Raw genomic sequence first — 21,487 nt, 5'->3', positions numbered from 1 at the left:
GAGAAAGCAGAAAGGCCAGAACAAGGCGAGAGGGGGAGGAAGTAGGTGGGAGGGAACAGGCTGTCTAGGCCAGTGATCTCCAAACTTTTTTGAGTTTGAGTTTGCACACCCCATCAGTAAATTTTTTTTGAGCATGCACCCCCAATATAGGTATATTTGTTTATATATTTATTTATAAATTATATACATGTACTACTGTACTAATATATGATGTACATTTTAAAACATACACAAAAATAGAAATAAATAGAAAGTAAAAAGGATAAATATGAAATAAAAATATTTTAAAAATATTTTTTTATTAATGGTACAAAAACCCCTTTTGCGCTCACTAAACATGTTATTATTAATAATAATATTTTTTAGTGAGTGCAGTGCGATTGAATATGTGTCATTATTTTTGAAAATCTTGGTTTAACACTTCGTGATACAGCCATTTGAAGGTCTTGTTCTAAGTTCAGTTTATTTCGATCCTGTCAGGATTGATTCTGAGTGCAGGGAGATATTTAGCAGCTCAGATTCAGAAGAGGAACAGCTAGAACCGGGGGATGCATTTTCCCAAGCCAGTTCAGATATGGGTAGGCGTGCTTCTCAGGTTACTAACTCCCAGATGGCTGGGCCTGAAGCCCCCCCCCCCTTTCCCCCTTCTGTGAGAAGCCGGGAGGAGGAGGAGGAAGAGGAGGAGAAGGAGGAGGAGGAGGAGGAGAGTGTGGGCTGTGACCTAAGAGATGCTAGACTGCGGCGCAGAGCTAAGAGGGAAACGTCACAGGCGCAGCTCACACGGTCGACCCAGTTAGCGATGCGTGAGAGGCGACGTAGGGAAGCATCAGTGGAAGGGCGGGACATCCCTCCCTAAGTGAGTCTAGCCAGCAAGCCTCGCTTCAAACTGCAAGCAATGTCGGTGTTCCCATTTGAATCCGCTGGAGGCTTTCCTTTGTAGCCTGAGAGTCTTTGAGGATTTGCATCTGTAATGAACCTGTTGATAGTGAATTAAAGGCGTGAGACTGAAGCCTCTCCTTTTGTGTGTGTGAGTGCTTCAGGAAAGAGGGCCCCCAAGAGAAACGTGACAGATACTTGGTTTGACTGGCTGACATAGCAGTCACAGCCCACCCTTTCTTCTCGGCTTCATTCTGCCCAAGGAGAGTGGGCAGGGTTAATCTCCTTCCTGCTCTCCCTTGGCAGGATGGCAGCTGCTCTGGTGCTGTGGCTTCCTCTGCTGCGCCTGGCAGAGACTGGTGCAGCTGCTCTCAGTGGCTGCAGCAGAGGCAGGACAGGCCTGGAGCTGAGAGAGAAATGCCGTGGAACTTCCCTCTGGGCTCCCATCCCATCCTGCTGCCGCCGCCTCCACCCCATCCCTGCACTCAGCGGCAGCTCGTCAGGGCAGCGGGAGGCTGCTCAGTTATCAGGCACCTGCGCATCCCGGTGGATCGTCTTGTGCACCCCGCTTTGGAGACCACAGTTCTAGGTGATGACGTGGATGAGACTCCACCCGGCAGCCACCCAAACAATTTGTGGTAAGCTGCTGTGTGACCTGCTGAGAGCAGATTCCAGGCTTTCAATCCGGGGTTTCAAGCCCCGTCTGTCCCCAGATGGAGTAGATTCGACTCCAGTAAAAAGTGCAGCAAAGTTGAGAGTGAACGAACCCTCTTGCTGTGGGGCTCCCCCCGCTGGTTTGCATGACACAGCAACCCATGGTGGGTTGCAAGCCTTGTTTGTGTGAAGACGTTTCCTTTGAGAGCTGGCAAAATGCAAAACCCACCCAGAAGACTCAGCGGACCAACAGTAGAAAGGGTGCTGTTGTAGAGAAGACAAGGACATGAGGTACGGTGCTGCAAAGGTCCCCGAGAGACATGCAGGACTATGAGGGAAACAAACCATGGCAAGGTGCAGAGCACCTGATCATCTCATGGGGGTAACGTGGGCTAGAGATTGAACAACCAATCCACCGTGACTTATTTTCAGCAAGGGTTATTTTCAGCATGGCTTATTGTGACATGTGAACTGGCCCAGCATCTCGTGTTTGACTATCTTCCTGCTGGGCAGAATTTGTGGGTTTGTGCTACTCCATGCTTATTTCCCTCGAACAAGCCACCTTGAAAACCCATGGTTTGTTTTTGAGTTGGTCAGGGTGGTTAACAAGCCTGCTGGGCAGAATTTGTGGGTTTGTGCTGCTCAGTGCTCTTAACTTCTCGTTCCTGGGAATAAGTGAGTTCCTGAGGCCACAGTGGCAGACCTGGAGAAGCTGAGGGAGGAAGAGAGTTATGCAAAGGAAACCATCAGGGGTGGTCTGCCTTGTTCAGCTCCCAGGCCAGCCACGTGTCTTTTGTCATTGGGAATAAGGATGTTGGCATTCTGAGGAAGAGGGAAAGGTACCAACAGCTCCAGGGAAAGGTTCCAACAAGTCAAGAGGATGCCAGCGTGGTTAATGAGCAGAGGCAGGAAGCCTTCCTTTAAAACCTGTAAGCTTTAAAACCTGTAAGTCTTGCCTAAATGAGAACAAAAAGGAGCATGACTTCATTTTGTACGATCAAAACAGAGAGCACCTTGCTCACACTTTCATGGCTCACAGAAGAAAAAAGCAAGAGACACACAGAGATGTGGAAATGGGTCATTCATTCAGCCTCCCATACATGAAAGGAAGGGGACAGGGTTTTTTAAACCAGTCTTAGATGACGCATGGCTTGGTGGGGTCATCAGTCCTGTAGAACTTGTATTGACAGGTTTCTGGATCTATCACTCCTGTGCATCCTGGAACGTGTGCAATACCGCCGAACCTAAAAAAATAAATGGCAGGTTTAAAACAACATTTACCATAACTTGAAAAAGTATTTTAAGGAGCTGTACTTCGATCTAGCAAAAGCTTCAGCCAAGTTTGCCTGGCTCGGATGACACACCATGGCTCATTGTGAGTCGAATAACCCACCAGAAGCCTCAGCACCTGCCAGCCGGGTTTTGAATATTCAAGCTGTGGCTTGTTGTGTCATCTGAACCCAGCAGAGTTGGTTGTGGTTGGTTGATTGGCTGGTTAAACAACCCTTGCCTAACCCATGGGCTATTTTAGGGTTAGGTGAGGGTTGTTTAACCCTCGCACAACCCACACCCTCCGAGTTCAGATGACACAACAAGCTGCAGTTGCAGCTTGAATATTCAAAGCCGAAGCAGCCCACCATGGCTTAAATAAGCCACAGTGGACAGTTCAATCATGCAAACTGGTCCGCTGTCTTACAAATTCATGCCAGGTTTAGCAAGGTTCAATTTAACTTGCAAATGTCCTAGTAGAAATTCAAATTTTGCCAAAGATTTTGCCAAAGATTCTCAAAATGACGTGGCACAGGAGTTTTCAAATAAAGTTTTAAATTCAAATGCAAAGGAGGATGGAAAGCAGGGGGATTGTGGAAGCCTGAGATTCTTACCAACACATCCTCAGAACTGGAAACTTTGATTTCCCATTACATCTGAATTCTGCATGAATAAATCACCAAAACTAGGGAAGTACGAATCCTTTACCTGGTTCTGGTCGGGGCATCCGCTGGGTGGCAGGGAGGCGATCCATTCCTCCCCCTGGAATCCTCGATGAGGGGAGAGGTGATCTGGTCCTCCCCCCCGGAATCCTGCCCGCCCAGCTCCACTCCGTGGCCAGTCCATGGAGCCGCCGGCCGGGCCAACCCGCAGCGGGGCCTGCATCCGCTGCCGGGCTGGTGTGAACACAAATGGCGTCCTAAGTAGGGGATGCCATTTGCGTCCCTATGGTAGCCTGTGATAGACTACGTTAATATTTACGTAGCCTATCATGGCAAGCCCCCCCCCCCCAAACAGCGTAAGCAAATGGCGGTGGCTATGGCGGCCATTTGCGTTCCCTTTTTTTCGCCATTTTAGCCTACGTAAATATTTACATAGGCTAAAACGGCGAAAAATAGGGAACACAAATGGCGGCCGCCGTAGCCGCCACCATTTGCATACGCTGTTTTTTTTTTTTGGCTTGCCATGATAGGCTATGTAAATATTTACGTAGCTTATCACGGCTATGATGAAGAAGTGAATGGTGGCCGCAGGGCGGCCGTCATTCACAAGTCAGCGCAGATGGCAGCAGGTAAGTGCTCCATTTCACGCGCCTTTCGTGGGGAGGGCTTCGTTCCGCCATGGATTTCGGGGGGCCAAATGCATTGGCATTCGGCCTCACCGAGATCCATGGCGGAATTCTCGGACATCCCTAACCAAAACACAGTAAATACCTTTTTTCACATGCAAAAGCAAGTACATTTCGATGCAGCTATAGTGTTTAACTTGGGAGCCGGGGAGCCCCCCTTCCACCGACTGAGTGCTTGCTGGGATTACCCGGTGGTGAAGGCAAAGCACTCTGTGTGTGCTCACTGCCACTCCTTATATTACTACCACGTCATATCTTCTAGAGGTGAGGTCTAGAGAATCTGGAGTTCTTTGCCAACCCGAGAGCCAGTTGCCAGGGTGGAGTCAGCAATGGGGACAGGGCAACTAGGTCTGCGCATTTGGGGTCCAAACAAGGTGCAAATCTACCTTCCATGGAGAGGAAAACTATTTATTTTTTAACACATGCAAAAGCATGTGCATTTCAATGCAACGATAATGTTTAACTTGGGACTGATGGCTTGCTGGGATTACCCTGTGGTGAAAGCAAAGCACTCTGCACATGCTCACTGCCACTCTGTACTTTACTACCACATCGTATCTTCTAGAGGTGAGCTCTAGAGAACCTGGAGCTCTTTGCCAACCCAAGAGAGTCAGCGATGGGGATGAAGCAACGAAGTCTGTGCAGCCGGGGTCAAAACAAAGTGTAAATCTACCTTCAATGGAGAGGAAAAGTGCTACTTTTAACAAGATACTTTCAAAGGGATGAGAAATCCAGCCCCCTTTCCAGCATGTTGCCTACCTGGTACAGCAGCTCATTCCTCTACTCCCACAGGAGCATCGCAAGCAACCAGCTGAATCCCAGAGAGACCCGATCGGATGCTGGCTTCCATCAGAAGGATCTTCACAATGATCCGGAACTACCACCTCATCTAGGGAACATATCCCAGTCAGTTGTGCCTAGAGGATAATTTGGAGCTTAATCTGGCAAACCTGCCACTCAGCACAATGTAAAGACGATATAACATAACTTTGAGATAACAACCCTCGTTATGGGATGACATTTTTGGACAAAAACTCCCATAGCCTCTAGGGATGGGCGGAAGACTTACTTGCCATTCTAGGGTGTGTGTGTCTGCAGGCGGGGGGGGGGAAATCCGTTCCTCCCCCCAGAATCCTCTTCGTCTGGCTCTGCTCTGCGGCAATTCCGTGGAGCTGCTGGCCGGCTCTGAAGTGCCAGCGATACGGCCGCCATGCTGTACTGCTGGCTGAAGGGGACTACTGACTGTTGACGCAGATGGTGTCCGGGATGCCACTTGTGTCTGCAGTCAATCCGCCCAGCCAGCAATACAGCATGGCAGCCGTATTGCTGGCGCTCCGGAGCCGGCCTGCGGGGAGGATCCGGCCGGTGAGGATTCCTCCTGGAGGCAGAGGTAAGTCTTCTGATCCTCCATGGATTCCGGGGGGCCAGATTCTTTTGAATCTGGCCTCGCTGTGGTCCGTGGAGGATTTCTCTCCCATCCCTAATAACTTCTCACCATTGGCCATGCTGGCTGGGCCTGATGGGAGATGTAGTCTACAACTGGGAGGGCATCAGGTGCAGCCCTTGTTATGGGCCAAAATGGGGCTAGTGATGATCTTGCCTCTTCCTCCTCAATTTTCAAACAGCCACGCAAGGGACTTGGGCAAAGGCAAGAACCTTCCAGGACAGCTGTGTTGTGCCCTCTCTGCCCTCTGTGATCCTCTTCAGCTGGAGATGTGGAAGGATTCCATCCGGGGTGTGTGTGTGTGAAATCCACCGAGCTTTCCACAGCTTGGCCCCCATACTCCAACTCACCAGGCAGTGGGCTGGACCCACTCGATCCACGTGAGCCAGAGCAGCTGGCAGTCATCCGCTCCAGCCACTGCGCACCCCCCAGCAGGGATTGCGGCAAAGTTGTGCACAGTTATGGTGATAGTGGCAGCGGCAGGGAGGGTGGGGAGCCTTGGCGCCGCCTTCCCTTCCTGCTGCTTCTACCATGCACAACTCTCCAGCTGTCCCTGGCAGTGCCCAGCAGGGAGAGTGGGAGAATTGTACACCACAGCAGTGGCGTCTGGGAGGGAGAGGAGCCGTGCCCAGCAGAACTGCACACCCCAGTGGTGATAGTGGTGGCAGCGAGGAGGGAGGGAAGCCACGGTGTTGCCCTCTGTTCCTACCATTGCCGTCAGATGCAACTCTCCTGCCCTTTCTGCTGGTGTCAACACTGGCAGAGAGAGCAGGAAGGTTGTGTGCCGTGCCAGTGGCAGGGAGAGCAGGAGATCTGCGTGTGGCAGCAGCGGGAACTTGTTTTTGTTTTTCCTGTAACCCTGAATGTGCACAAATTATGAGTGTAATTTGCGTCTATTCGGCATTATGGGGGGAAAAACCCTAGACCAAGTTCTGGGATTTTGGGGGCAGACCCCTAGCTCGGCTCAGCAAGACAGCCAGGGGCGACGCAGGAATTCTGACGGGTGTACAAATTTAAAACATGAAATGTAAAGGAACAATAAAGCAATAATAAAAGAAATTAGATTTTTAAAAGTGTGAAAACAGCTGCAGTCCAAGATAAAGCAAAGAATAATTCCAGCAACAGCTATGAAACAGTGCAGAGATCTAAACACACTCAAGACAATCCAAAAAATCCCCGGGAAAATTAAAAGATCTTCACCGGCTGCCGAAAAGACTACAGGGTAGACACCAGGCAAGCCTCTCTATGGAAGGTGTCCCATGCCATGATGGCATGCCACCACTGAAAAGGCCTTCTCTCTTGTAGCCACCTACCCACCTCACCTCATTTGGGGCACCTGGAGAAGGCTAATCTTAGGATTCAGGTAGGTGAGCATGGGAGGAGATGCTCCTTCGGCTAACCTGGCCCTCAGCTCCCTAGGGCCTTAAAGGTTAAAACCAGCACTTTGCTGCGCAAACCGGGAGCAGCTCCACCAGGTCTCGGCGGGTTGGGTTCTTTCCAGCCCTAGCTGGAGGTGCCAGAGACTGCGCCTGGGACGTTCTGCATGCAAAGCGTGCGTGCTGCAGTCGCGTGAACTATGGGCTTTCTCATACTGGAGTTGTGGTGCAAGCAAGCTCAGCACACATGGCTGCCTGACAGCTCTGCCATGGCACCGCAGCAGGGCTGCCACTCTTCACGCAGTGGTGGAATCGACGTTACAGCCCTCGAACTGGCTTAAGGGTCATCCTCTCATCCCTCCAGGAAGCCCTGGGAAACAGGTCCATTTTTATGCGAAGGCGAACAAGGTGGCAGCCTAGGGTTGCGAGAGAGAGCTGCCAGCGTTGTAAGAAGGCACCCTGCTGCTTCCCACGGACAACATTCCTTATCTCTTTATCTCCTCCCAAGGACCGTAGGGTATTTTGGATTCACAGCCCGAGGCCGTATACATTCCTATGGGCTCAGAAGGGGGAATCCGAGATCGGATCCTGCTGCCTCCCCCCTACCCCTAGTAGCTGCTCTTCGACATTGGAACAGTGACCCTGGACAACCCTACAGGGGTTGGAAATGGGGCGTTCCAGAGGGTGGGCAGCGGAGAGGAGAGACTGGGAACTGCAGCATCCTGCAGCCTTTCCACTACCTGTCCCCACCCACCATCATTTGTTTGTTTGAGGAAGAACCAGAGGCAAATTCATCTTCGTCCTCCTCCTGCCAGCAGGGCCTAGGATAGGCAGAGGGAGTGCTCCGTCTATCGACAGAACCATCTGTTGGGTTGCTCTCTAAAATAGGTAGACCAAGTGCAGGATGGCGGCTCCGACGTCAGTGGGGCAGTGGATTTGCTCTGGGTTTCAGCCAGAACCAGTCAGAACTCTAAAGGAGCTCTCCAAGGTGCTAGCCAGTGTAGTGTAGTGGTGAGAGTGACGGACTGGGAGCTGGGAGATCCGGGTTCTAGTCCCCACTTGGCCATGGAAGCTCACTGGGTGACTTTGGGCCAGTCACAGACTCTCAGCCCAACCTACCTCACAAGGTTGTTGTTGTGAGGATAAAATGGAGAGGAGGAGGAGGATAATGTAAGCCGCCTTGAGTTCCTCACAAGAGGAAAAAAGGCGGGATTTAAATGCAATAATAATAAATAACTCCTTTAGAGTTCTGACTAGTTCTACACCTTGGATAGCTCCTTTAAAGTTCTGACCAGTTCAAACTGAAACCTGGAGCAGATTCACTGCCCCAGTGACATCAGAGCCACCAGCATCCACTGAGTAGACCCTTTTAAAAATACTTTCCACACAGTGCTTCCTCTTAAGGTTCAGTTTAATCCCAGAAATGGTACAGCCATCATTTGGAGACTGAAAGAGAGATAGGATGGCAATTCTAAAATTGGACAACGTTGACAGAAGGTCAATTCTCATTAAAATCGGACTACCCTAGGTGGTGGGCACAGTCCTATTGATTGTGCCTCAGTGATCAAAAGCCCCCAGACTTGGTGTCAATCTTTGCCTCCCCATCTTCCCGCCCTGCATTTTTCTCTACATGGGATTTTTAGCAAGCCCGTTTAGCAAGGGAACTTCAGAGCAGGAGCGAAGGAAGCTGGAGGAGGCTCAGGGTAACTCGGATTCTGGCCTCTCCGGTCTCCTCCCCCTCTGCCCACTGGAACGCCCCCTTTCCTTTGACATCACTGCTTCCAACCTCGGAAGGGGGGATCCAAACAACCCTATGGTCCCTAGGACGCTCGCCCATGAGCAAAGGATTGCTCTCCCTGGACTGAATAGATTGAGCGTAGTCAGAACTGCCACGGGTACAAAAATTCCATGCTTCTGCTGTTCAAGGACTGAAGGGTTGTGCTGATTGCCATGCATCTTCATTGGCACCTGGATGCAACAGCGTCACCCAATGAGTTTATCTGGAGAGAAAAGTGTGCAATGGTATGTTTAAATACAGTATTTTAGGAATTCTTCCTTCCTCATCCATTCCGGTGCATTTATCTCTGCATGGAGACTTGGGTGCAGATGTTCAAGAACTTTTAACATTTCATTTGCTTCAGACAACATTTGCCTAATCTGTCCATAAATATGGGTGGCATGATGGATGCACTGATAAATGTTGTAATGTTTATTTATTTATTTACAATATTTATATACCGCTCCACATCAAAGATTTCGGAGAGGTGAACAGCAAGATAAGAAAATAAAGCCCCATAATTAAAACATTTTAAAAGAACAGATTCTGAACATAATAAACCATGGCTGGTTACTCAGGGAAAGCCTCTTGAAATAACGTCTTCAGGAGGTGCTGAAAGCAACACAATTTTGGCACCTGCCTGATCTCCAAAGGCAGGGAATTCCACAGGAAGGGGGCCACCACACTGAAGGCTCTCTTCCTGGTGGACTCCAACTGGGCCATAGGTCCATGTGGAACCACCAGGAGTAACGTTAAAGAAATTAAAAATAGAAGAAATCAATATTTCAGGAAAATCATAGTTTTCCTCATATGAACCCATTTTACCTTGTCCAAGAATTAACAGCAGTGGCGGAGGGAAAGCCATCAACTTGCTACAAAAACTAATGGAAGTTGGGAGTCTGGACATACAGTGACAGCTATGTGACACTTGCAACCTTCTTCTGCTAGAACCACTTCTACTACTGTTTTCCACGCACAAAATAAAATCTTTACACAAATGTATAGGTTGTTTGATAACATTACCATCTACAATCTGTACTGAGGGTTTCTGCCAGAAGCAGACTCCATGACACAAACCGAGGGTGATGCAGAAGGCAGTCAGGCTGAGGTGGACTTTCTGAAAATGATAGAAAAGGGGTGAGGGGTGAGACATCAGCTATGATGGGTTTTACATTCTCTTAAAATCATTTTAATATTGAATTAGTTATTTCAGAAATATCAATATATTTATTAAAGGGGGACATGGCTTTCATAATATACCTGATGAGGTCTACCATTGTTCAAAATTTCATTCCAATGAGATATAAATTTCCACAGGTACAACAAGATGAAAAGTGTTGAGAATTGACACATTAGTCCCTTTTACTCCAAGCTGTGGTTTGGCATATCATAGATTCCTTCCAGATTTTGGTGAAAACTACTTATGTGTGTTATTCAGACTTCATAGAATCACAGAATCATAGAACAGTAGGGCTGGAAGGGGCCTACAAGGCCATCGAGTCCAACCCCCTGCTCAATGCAGGAAACCAAGTCAGAGCATCGCTGACAGATGGCTGTCCACCCTCGTCTTGAACGCCTCCAGTGTGGGAGAGCCCACCACCTCCCCAGGTAATTGGTTCCATTGTCGTATTGCTCTAACAGTCAGGACGTTTTTCCTGATGTTCAGCCGGAATCTGGCTTCCTGTCACTTGAGCCCATTATTCCGTGTCCTGCACTCTGGGATGATCAAGAAGAGATCCTGGCCTTCCTCTCTGTGACAACCTTTCAAGGACTTGAAGAGCGCTCTCACATCTCCCCTCAGTCTTCTCAAGGCTAAACATGCCCAGTTCTTTCAGTCTGTCTTCATAGGGCTTTGTTTCCAGTCCCCTGATCATCTTTGTTGCCCTCCTCTGAACCCTCTCCAGTTTGTCTGCATCCTTCTTAAAGTGTGGTGCCCAGAACTGGACACAGTACTCCAGATGAGGCCTAACCAGTGCTGAGTGGAGGGGAACTAGTACTTCCCTGGATTTGGAAGCTATGCTTCTATTAATGCAGCCCAAAAGAGCAGTGGCCTTTTTTGTAGCCACATCACATTGTTGGCTCATATTCAGCTGGTGATCGACAACAATTCCAAGATCTTTCTCGCTTGTAGTGTTGTTGAGCCACGTATCCCCCATCTTGTAACTGTGCATTTGGTTTCTTTTTCTCAGGTGCAGAACTTGGCATTTATCCCTATTAAATGTCATTCTGTTGTTTTCTGCCCAGCGCTCCAGTCTATCCAGATCACTTTGAATTTTGTTTCTGTCTTCCAAAGTATTAGCTATCCCGCCCAATTTTGTGTCATCTGCAAATTTGATCAGCATTCCCTGCACCTCCTCCTCCAGGTCATTAATAAAAATGTTGAAGAGCACTGGGCCCAGGACTGAGCCCTGCGGTACCCCACTCTTTACTTCTCCCCAGGTTGAGGAGATCCCATTGATCAGCACTCTTTGAGTCCAATCCTGTAGGCAACTGTGGATCCACTGGATCGTTGTTTCATCTAGCCCACTTTGCGCTTGTTTGCTTATCAGGATATCATGGGGCACTTTGTCGAAAGCTTTGCTGAAGTCGAGGCATATGATGTCTACAGCATTCCCATGGTCTACAAGGGAGGTGACTTGATCAAAAAAATGAGATCAGATTTGTCTGGCAGGACTTGTTTTTGACAAATCCATGTTGGCTTTGAGTAATCACGGCATTGTTGTCAAGGTGCTTCCAGATGGATTGCTTTATGATCTGCTCCAGAATTTTCCCAGGGATTGATGTCAGACTGACTGGTCTGTAGTTCCCAGGTTCTTGCTTTTTACCCTTTTTGAAGATAGGGACAACATTAGCCCTCCTCCAGTCATCTGGCACTTCCCCCGTCCTCCATGATTTCTCAAAGAGAATAGACAGCGGTTCTGAGAGTTCTTCTGCCAGTTCCTTTATTACTCTAGGATGCAGTTCATCTGGCCCTGGAGATTTGAACTCATTCAAAGTAATGAGGTGTTCCTTGACCATATGCCTATCGATCTCAAGCTGCAATCCTGCCCCTTCAGCCTGTACTTTGCCTTTGCCAGGGGGGTCATGGACCCTCTTTTGGGAGAAGACTGAGCCAAAGTAGGAATTGAGGAGATGTACCTTTCATTGGTTTAGTGGGGTTCTAAGCAGCAGTTCAAAATGTACTAAGGTTTTTCTGCCTCACCCTCCATGCACCCACACTTTTCCTTGGTCAGCAAAGATGCTTCACATTGTCCTGGTCCTGTGCTGCCTTATGAAGCATCTAGCCTTAGAACAGCCTACAGTTCACAACCCAGCAATAAACTATGGGTTCCCTTCATGGGTTCTTCCTGGTTAACAAACCATGCTTTGTAGTGTGGGTGGTTCACACAACACAGCAGCCTACAATTCAACAGCAACACATTGTTCAACAGCAATCCACACTCAACCCATACTCAGCCTTGTGTGAAGCCTAATCCTGTGTTGCCTTATGGAGCATCTCACTTGACAGCTAGAGGAGGGCTCCCTCTCACTATTATCCCATCCTGCCAGCTTCTGATGAAAGCAACAAACTGCTGTGGGTCAATTCACAGGAGGATTCCTCTACCAAAATAGTAAAGCTCAGTTGCTTCATAAGGGAATACAGAACCAGGACAACATGGGGATTCTTTGCTGGCACCGGGCACTCCATTCTTCCCATCCTAATTTGGGCCTGAAAGTCCAAGGAGGCTGCATAGAGGGTAAGCTGTCAGCAAGCACAATTTGTGACATTGCACAACTTCATCACTGGTCACAAGGCACAGCAGTTACGCCATTAGCATGCATAAGGGCGTTTGTAGAACGAAGCTCTGCCAACCCGTCCCAATCTGGAAAGAAGCGCTACCACTGGTTTCTGAGGTTATTCTTCGGAGCACAAAAGACCCATTGTGCAAGCAGAACCAGTGGAGGCGGAGATTGCCCATCAGGGGAAGGGAATAATTGAAGACTGGTATCTGAATGGGGTGTGTTAAGACTTTTGTTGTTGTTCGGTCGTTCAGTCGTGTCCGACTCTTCCTGACCCCATGGACCATAGCACGCCAGGCCTTCCTGTCCTCCACTATCTCCCGCAGCGTGCTCAAGTCCATATTCATTGCATCAGTGATGCTATCCATGGGGTTTTCTTGGCAAGAATACTGGAGTGGGTTGCCATTTCCTTCCCCAGCAAACCACATTTTGTCAGAACTCTCCGCCATGACCTGTCCGTCTTGGGTGGCCCTGCACGGCATAGCTTATGGCTTTACTGAGTTACGCAAGCCCCTTTGCCACAACAAGGCAGTGATCCATGAAGGGGGTGTTAAGACTACAGATGTAAAATTTCTGGAAATTTTGAGGTCGGGGGGGACATGTTTTGGAAAAATTGAAAAATAAGCAATACTTATTTTTTTAAGCACTCTTTACAGAACTAAAGTCATTTTATTAGTTTAAGTCAGCTTTTCCCAACCTGATGCCCTCCAGATATTTTGGTCTTCAGCTCCCATCAGCCTCAGGCAGCATGGCCAATGATTAGGAATGCTGGGCACTGTAGTCCAAAACATCTGGAGGGCACCAGGTTGGGGAGGGCTCCTTTAGCCTCTCTGTCCCTAAAGTTATTTTATGTATGACTTAGTTTGCTCATAAAATTATCATTATATTTTTAATCTTTTAAAAGTAAACTCAGTACATTTGTAATTCTTGTCTGAATAGATTAGAACTACATTAAATGACTGCTATAGCATGAGAAACACAGGACTCCATAGAACAAAACCCAAGCTGTCAAGAATGCACATTTGCTGTCAAAAATGCACAGCGGTGACTCTACTCACATGGTGGGAAACTGAGCATACATGTCTATTGGTAAAATATATTTTAGGTCAATAATTCTAATAAGGAGTGAAAGAACTAACTATGCTGGGGATCTTACAGAGAGGATTAAAAAATGTTTTCCCCCATGGCTTCATTATTTCCAGACGTTTTACATCTCTAGTCTTTCTATAAAAGTGTTCTTATTACATAGTTTTTAGAAATCATTTTGCGGGGAGTAAATTCTATATTTCATAATCCAAAACTGTTCAATTTTTCCAATTTTTCAGAAAAAAACAAAAACAGTCCTTGGAACAAAACATAAAAAAAAAGATATTCTGAATTTTTCTGGGTTTTTTCCCGGGCCTTCACATCTCTACTTAAGACAATAAGAGCTGAAGAAGAGCCCTGCTGAACCAGACTCAGGGCTGATCTAGTCCTGCATTCTGTTCCCACAGTGGCCAACCAGATGCCCACAGGAAGTGCAGCAGTGGGACAACAGCCATTGGTAGCTTTCTCCTCCAGGAATGTCTCCAACCCCCTTTTAAAGCCATCCAAGTTGGTGGCCATCACTACATCTTGTGGAAGTGAATCCCGTAGTCTAACTCTGCACTGTATGAAGAAGTCCTTCCTTTGATCTGTCCTGAATCTCCCACCATTCAGCTTCAAGGGATGACCCCACTGGGTTCTAGTATTATGAGACAGGGAGAAAAATGCCTCCCTGCCCACTTTCTCCACACCATGCATAATTTTGTAGACCTCTATCATGTCTCCCCTCACTCGCCTCTTTTCTAAGCTAAACAGTCCCAGGTGTTGCAGTCTTTCCTCGTAGGGGAGTTGCTCCAGCCCCTTGATCATTTTGGTTGCCCTCTTCTGCATGCTTGCCAACTCTACGATATCCTCATATAGGTGTGGTGACTAGAACTGTACACAGTATTCCAAGTGTGGTGGCACCATAGATTACTGTAAGAGTGGTATGATAATGGCAATTTTATTTTTGATTCCTCTCCTAATTACGCCTAACATGGAATTTGCCATTTTTGTAGAAGCCACGCACTGGGTCAACATTTTCATTGAGCTGTGCATCATCGAGACCCCAAGATCTCTTCTTGTTCAGTCACTGCCAGCTTGCACCACAAATGTGTTAGCACCAAAGGAGGTTGATTTCTATTAAATAAATAAATGGTGGGGCCCAACTTGAATTAGGAAGGGGGGATTAATCCTTTGCCCCTATCATAGCCCCAATCCAGAGGTGTCTGGGGCTATTTATAATAGGAGGAATAGTAGGCGTTGGGCCCTCAGTTTTGGAATGTGACCATATCAAGGGCAAAGGGCTAAAGTCTCTCACCCCTGATGCCATAGTCCTGATCCGGCTAGGTCCCCACCTGCACAGCCTATTGCAGCCATGCAAGGGCGAAAGATGTGAATCATGTCATGTCCAGTTTGGCCTTTACTTGTGTACATATGAGAGAGGGGGCTGCGAAAGAGTCATGTGAATAGATGTCTCTCTGTGTCTGAGACTGAGTGGGAAATGGAACACAGAGAAGTTCTTGGGACCTGCGGTAGGGGAAAACCACCTGTGCATTTTTGCAAGTCCTCCACACAGAGTAGAATGCGAGAGCCAAATAAATGTTTCATAAAATGGCCAAAAAAGTATTTCTAGGTAAGACTCATAGTCTGTGATTTGAAATTCTGCTTTAAAAAAACAAAACAAAACAAAACGAAACAAAACCCTTCCTATTTTTGCGACAAGCAAGTATGAATTCTACACTCAGACAAAATTTTGCCAGTTAATTAAATCTGGGTTTCCAGTGGATTCTGCATTGTTGCAAATTCTGGAATGCCTGATGGATCCATCATAGATGGATACGGAGCCATATACATTCACAGTACTGTTATTCTCCTGATGTTGCATCTGATGGCAGATACACAGCACCAAACTGCCTTAAGTTAAGACTGCAGTTCTCCCAGCATTATTATCCAGCCCATGTCAATCTCTAGCAGAAGACAAAAGAATTCTGCTTACCATCCTGGCCTTTCTATCTGCAGCTGGCAAACTCCTCTTGGTGAGAAACAGCTCTGGTAAATGGTGTTCGTCACTGGTATCTGTGCAGAATCTAATTCCCAAATTTATACAAGTGAGGAGGAGGAGGGACTAAACCTGGGGGAACACTTGTTTGTACAGAGATAAGTAGAGTACTGGCAGAGTCTTATCGCCTCCAGTTCAGATGAGAAGGACAGTGATGTTCCTGGGGTCCTTCAGAGAGTCCTTACCTGCTCTGTCCTCCGGCACCCCCTGGGAATTGCAAGGAAAGCCAAACTGGACACATAACCTTGATCACCAGAATAAAACTCACCAGAGAATACAGTTGGAAGGGACCATGGAGATCATTCAGTTCAACCCCGTGCTCAGAGGAAGCTCTGCAATGCAGGATGCACCTACAGCACCCTTGCAAGATGGCTGTCCAGCGTCTGCTTAAATAACTCCAGTAAAGATGAACCGAGAACCCCCCAAGGCAGTCTGTTCTTGTGCTGTGCCAAAAAATTATCCCACATTTTTTCCACCATTCTCATTCACTTTGGTAGGAAAGAAATTACATTTGAAAATAAATTTAGAGGAGATGATGTCTGGGTCCATCCGCTGCCATCCGCTGCCCTGGTCTGTGGACACAAATGGCGTCTGGCGTAGCAGATGCCATTTGCGTCCCTGCTTTAGCCGTGATAGGCTACGTAAATATTTAGGTATTTAGATAGGCAGCAGGTAGGGTCTGTCCAGGGAGAATTTTGCAGGGGGTGGGGGGGAGTAGTCCATTCCTCCAAGGACTTCGGGGGGGCCAGATTCTAAAGAATCCAGCCTCATTGGAGTCCGAGGTGGATTTCTCTGCCATCCCTAGGTTAAGGTACAGTTGGTGTGGTTTCATCCAAGGGAGATTCTGAAGAACTCACCCTCTCTCACCCCACATCCCTGCCTTGGACCTCTTAGTCAAGCTGCTGTAGTTTCCTACTGCTCTGAATCTAGTAGGTGGTGACAACTAGCCCTGGGCAACCAAGATGGTGAGATGACTGGAAACCACATCCTATGAGGAATGGTTCATAAAGAGCTGGGTAGTATGCCTAACCTAGAGAAAGAAGGTTAATGGGAGACATCCCCTCCCCCAGTGGACGCCCCGAACCGGACGGGTGAGTGGGTTTCGTACACCGCTACCTTAACCAATCAATTTTGGTTCATTATCAAGTTACACAGAACCTGGTATTGCAGTCAGTTTAAACAAACAAGAAACATTTGTTCTAACTGCTGACGTAAGTAGGTAGCTTCTCTTATGTGCTCAGCTGACCCCCTTTTGGCAGCAATAGTTGAGTTTGGCATCAGCACTCTCTCTTTCTACCCTCCTGATAGAGATGGAGGAGAAATGATTTGGTTTGCATTTTATTTTATTTTTTTATTTGCAAATACAACAACATCAGCAACAAAAAAGAAAACAAAGGGGGGAGAAAAAAAAGATGGGGAAGTAAGGATTTGACACTTCCATTTCAGACATATACATCAGTATTAGCAGAGCGTATATCTAAATTATTCTCCATATGAAATTGATGGCTGTAGGACATACATTCAAATGTAGCAAAAGCAGTAAGTTCTTCAGTCCACTGAATGATAGGCAGTGGGTGTTATCCTTCCAAGCTAACTTATGTAATTGTGTACTTTCAAACTAATATGTAGACTATAACCAAGTATCCTTTGAAATTCACACTTTGCTGAATTTTGCAATAGTTCCCCAATCAAAAATGTGTACAAAAATGCATATCTTAGTGAAAATAACATTCAAAAATGCATAATGTCAGGAAATTGCCTGATGAAGAGCTGTGTACTGGTGGGGGAGAACTCTGATGGGGGTGGCAGAGGCTGCTGAGTTATCTTTTGCCATCCCCTTGCAGTGATGTAGATGGAGTTGGGCAGGGCCAGAGGTGTGAGCCTTTGCTTTGAGCCAAAGGGCAAGAGCTAAAGGGCTCCTGCCTGTGGCTCTTAGCCTGGGGCCAGGTCAGAGAGAGGATGGCCTAGCGGACAGAGCAACGTACATCGCTATGGGAGGATCATAAGAAAAGGTTGCTCTGACCGCAGCAGCATGGCAGCAGATGGGCGGACAGAGAACTGGAGCAGGAGAACTGGATTGTCTGGAGTGCCTGGGCTGCCTAGAGTGAGTAGGTCTGTGTATGTGTGTGTGAGTGCGGGGAGGCATGAGTGGATATGGATGTGAGTGGGGGTAGTTTGTGTGAGAGCGGGGCCATAGGTGGACCCCTGCCCCTAACAGATTGCTCTGTCAGCATGGCTGGCTGAGAAATTCTGGGAGTTGTAGGACCATTTTCTGTCTAGAGCCCTGCTGAAGCTGCTCCCGCGTCATCACTTTTAGAAGGGGCAAAATATCTCAGTCAGCCTAGCCAGCAACCTGAGAAACCTCACGGAAGGGAGAAGGCCCGTGGCCTGGCGTTTATTTACTGAGACCTGTCCCTAATTTTACAGATTACAGACCCAAACTGCTGTACCAGCAAGAGGATCCCTCTTCAGCATCTCTGTGGGAGAAGGGCCTTATACTGGGCTGAGGACTCTCCTAAAGCATTTTGTGGGGTTTTACTTTGTTGCCGTGGTAGATTTCAATCATACTATTTTTGGGTGAGTACAGGCTATTCTCTTGGAGGGCTGCTGAAGAAACTGGAATTGTACTGCTGTTTAGTAGGTGTTGCAAGTGTTTTTGTTTTAGAAATTCTAATAGAATACATCTTTCAATATTTGATCTATCTGATTTTTTCCCCTTGAGGCAACATTATGATTCCAGAGCCACAAGGGGTAAAATATCTGAACGAGTCTGTGACTTGCTGGTGTGGTTAGCCAGTTGGCAGGCTAACAAGCACATAAACAAGCACAGGATTGTGCCTTTAAGGAATCTTTACAGTTCTTAAGGCCAGGAAGCACAACAAACTCAGATAATGGTGATGGATGCCCCGGTCACAGTAACTATGAATGGAACTTTTAATGTATTAATCACCTGCTCTCCTGACTGGCCTTCCTCATTCTACACCTGTAGTGGAAATGCAGAAGACTTGCATATCAAGGAGCTTGTGGCAAATCACAGTTGTTCTCTTCCATGCCCCAAAGGCACACGACTGCCTAGCTTACACCTGTGCCTGGATTTCTTGTCCAGGCCTTGTGGGCCTTCTGCATTATGCCGCATCAAATGCACACAGTTCCCCAGCTGCTAGCTTTAGAAGTTGCTGTGGAAAATATCTAGTGCTTGTCTGTAATGCAGAAGATCCAAGGTAGGCTACTGTTTGTTATCATCATCAGCCTGGGTTGCCTGCCAGTGTTTTGAGGTTGTTTCTTTCTCTCAACTTGAAGATGCAGGTGGTGTGTGTGTGTGTGTGTGTGTGTGACAGCAGCCAGATGCTACGGCTGACCATTTTCCTTTGAGATGGGGTTTGAGAAAGGGACGGGGGGAAGAAAAAGCCCACTAGGTGCATGCTTTACTATATACAGCTCTGAGGGAGGTTGAGAGGGAGAGTCTCGACGCAGACTAATCATGAAAGTGTTGTGTACCAAACAGGCTGATTCTTGGGGCTCGCCTGCTGCTGGAAGGGACTCCCACGAGCTGGAAGGGTATAAGCATATTAATCTTTTCTTGTAATTTCTATTTGCTGCCAGTATTCTATATGGTTTGACTTTCCTGGTTTATTAGCCCACTTAAGGGAAATAAACTTTACAGAATCAAAATTCAAAGTGATCTTGATAGGCTGGAACGCTGGGCTGAAAACAAAAGAATGAAATTTAATAGGGATAAATGCCAAGTTCTGCATCTAGGAAAAAGAAACCAAATGCACAATTAGAAGGAGTGGGACGCTTGGCTCAACAATACTACAAGCGAGACAGATCTTGGAATTGTGGTAGATCACAAGCTGAATATGAGCCAACAATGTGATATGGCTGCAAAAAAGGCAAATGCTATTTGGGGCTGCATTAATAGAAGTATAGCTTCCAAGTCACATGAAGTACTAGTTCCCCTCTATTCAGCACTGGTTAGGCCTCATCTGGAATACTGTGTCCAATTCTGGGCACTGCACTATAAGAAGGATGCAGACAAACTGGAGAGGGTTCAGAGGAGGGCAACAAAGATGATCAGGGAATTGGAAACAAAGCCCTATAAAGAGAGACTGAAAGAACTGGGCATGTTTAGCCTTGAGAAGAGAAGACTGAGGGGAGATAGGATAGCGCTCTTGAAGTCCTTGAAAGGTTGCCACAGAGCGGAAGGCCAGGATATCTTCTCGATCATCCCAGAGTGCAGGACACGGAAGAATGGGCTCAAGGTACAGGAAGCCAGATTCCGGCTGAACATCAGGAAAAACGTCCTGACTTTCAGAGCAATACGACAGTGGAACCAATTACCTAGGGAGGCAGTGGGCTCTCCCATGCTGGAGGCATTCATGATGAGGCTGGACAGCCACCTGTCAGGGATGCTCTGACTTGGATTCCTGCCCTGAGCAGGGGGTTGGACTCGAAGGTCTTGTAGGCCCCTTCCAACCCTACTGTTCTATGATTCTATGATTCTTTCCTTCACCCATTGGTGTGTTCATTGCCTCTGAATGTCCAAAAAGAACCATTGCCTATTGATCTTGTTGTTGTTGTTGTTCAGTCGTTCAGTCGTGTCCGACTCTTCGTGACCCCATGGACCATAGCACGCCAGGCCTTCCTGTCCTGCGCTCTCTCCCGGAGCGTGCTCAAGTTCATATTCATTGCATCCGTGATGCTATCTAGCCATCTCATCCTCTGCCGTCCCCTTCTCCTTTTGCCTTCAGTCTTTCCCGGCATCAGGGTCTTTTCCAGGGAGTTTTCTCTTCGCATTAGGTGGCTTCGCATTGGAGCTTCAGCTTCATTATCTGTCCTTCCAATGAGCACTCAGGGTTGATTTCCTTTAGGATGGACTGATTTGACCTCCTTGCAGTCCAGGGGACTCGTAAGAGTCTTCTCCAGCACCACAGTTCGAAAGCATCAATTCTTCGGCGCTCAGCCTTCCTTATAGCCCAGCTCTCACAGCCATACGTTGCTACTGGGAAAACCATAGCTTTGATTAGACGAATCTTTGTCAGCGAAGTGATATCTCTGCTTCTTACTATGCTGTCTAGGTTTGCCATAGCTTTCCTCCCAAGGAGCAAGCGTCTTTTAATTTCATGGCTACAGTCACCGTCTGCGGTGATCTTGGAGCCCAAGAAAGTAAAATCTGTCACTGCTTCCATTTCTTCCCCTTCTATATGCCAGGAAGTGATAGGGCCAGATGACATGATCTTAGTTTTTTTAATGTTGAGTTTCAAACCAGCTTTTGCACTCTCCTCTTTCACCCTCAACAAGAGGCTCTTGAGATCCTCTTCGCTTTCTGCCATTAGGGTGGTATCGTCTGCATATCGGAGGTTGTTGATAATTCTCCCGGCAATCTTAATTCCGACCTCTGATTCATCCAACCCGGCATTTCTCATGATGTACTCTGCATATAAGTTAAATAAACAGGGTGACAATATGCAGCCTTGTCGTACTCCTTTCCCAATTTTGAACCAATCGGTTGTTCCATGTCTGGTTCTTACTGTTGCTTCTTGACCCTCGTACAGGTTTCTCAGGAGACAGGTAAGGTGGTCTGGTACTCCCATCACTTTAAGAATTTGCCACAGTTTGTTGTGATCCACACAATCAAAGGCTTTAGCGTAGTCAATGAAGCAGAAATAGACTTTTTCTGGAATTCTCTTGCTTTCTCCATGATGCAGCGAATGTTGGCGATTTGATCTCTAGTTCCTCTGCCTCTTCGAAACCCAGCTTGTACTTCCGGTAGTTTTCGGTTCGCATACTGCTGAAGCCTAGCTTGTAGGATTTTGAGCATCACCTTGCTGGCATGTGA

At 47.4% G+C, this 21,487-nt stretch overlaps 1 protein-coding gene across 1 annotated transcript; it reads right to left on the bottom strand.

The window, feature by feature from the left end:
- Positions 1–286: 286 nt before the first annotated feature.
- On the bottom strand, positions 287–15,663 carry LOC146340744 (small serum protein 2-like). Its single transcript, XM_084804131.1, has 4 exons — positions 15,586–15,663; positions 9,768–9,861; positions 4,907–5,036; positions 287–2,774 (listed from the first exon to the last, which is right to left on the bottom strand). Exons 1-4 carry the CDS (start codon positions 15,586–15,588, stop codon positions 2,666–2,668), a joined length of 336 nt encoding a protein of 111 aa, XP_084660257.1. The 5' UTR covers positions 15,589–15,663; the 3' UTR covers positions 287–2,665.
- Positions 15,664–21,487: the final 5,824 nt, after the last annotated feature.

Source organism: Heloderma suspectum, chromosome 6, assembly GCF_057233095.1.
Source record: "Heloderma suspectum isolate Gila_16-S chromosome 6, 16-S_ref, whole genome shotgun sequence".
NCBI lineage: Eukaryota > Metazoa > Chordata > Lepidosauria > Squamata > Helodermatidae > Heloderma > Heloderma suspectum.
Note: the sequence above shows the minus strand (reverse complement) of the source record. Positions and strands in the feature narration are given on the sequence as shown.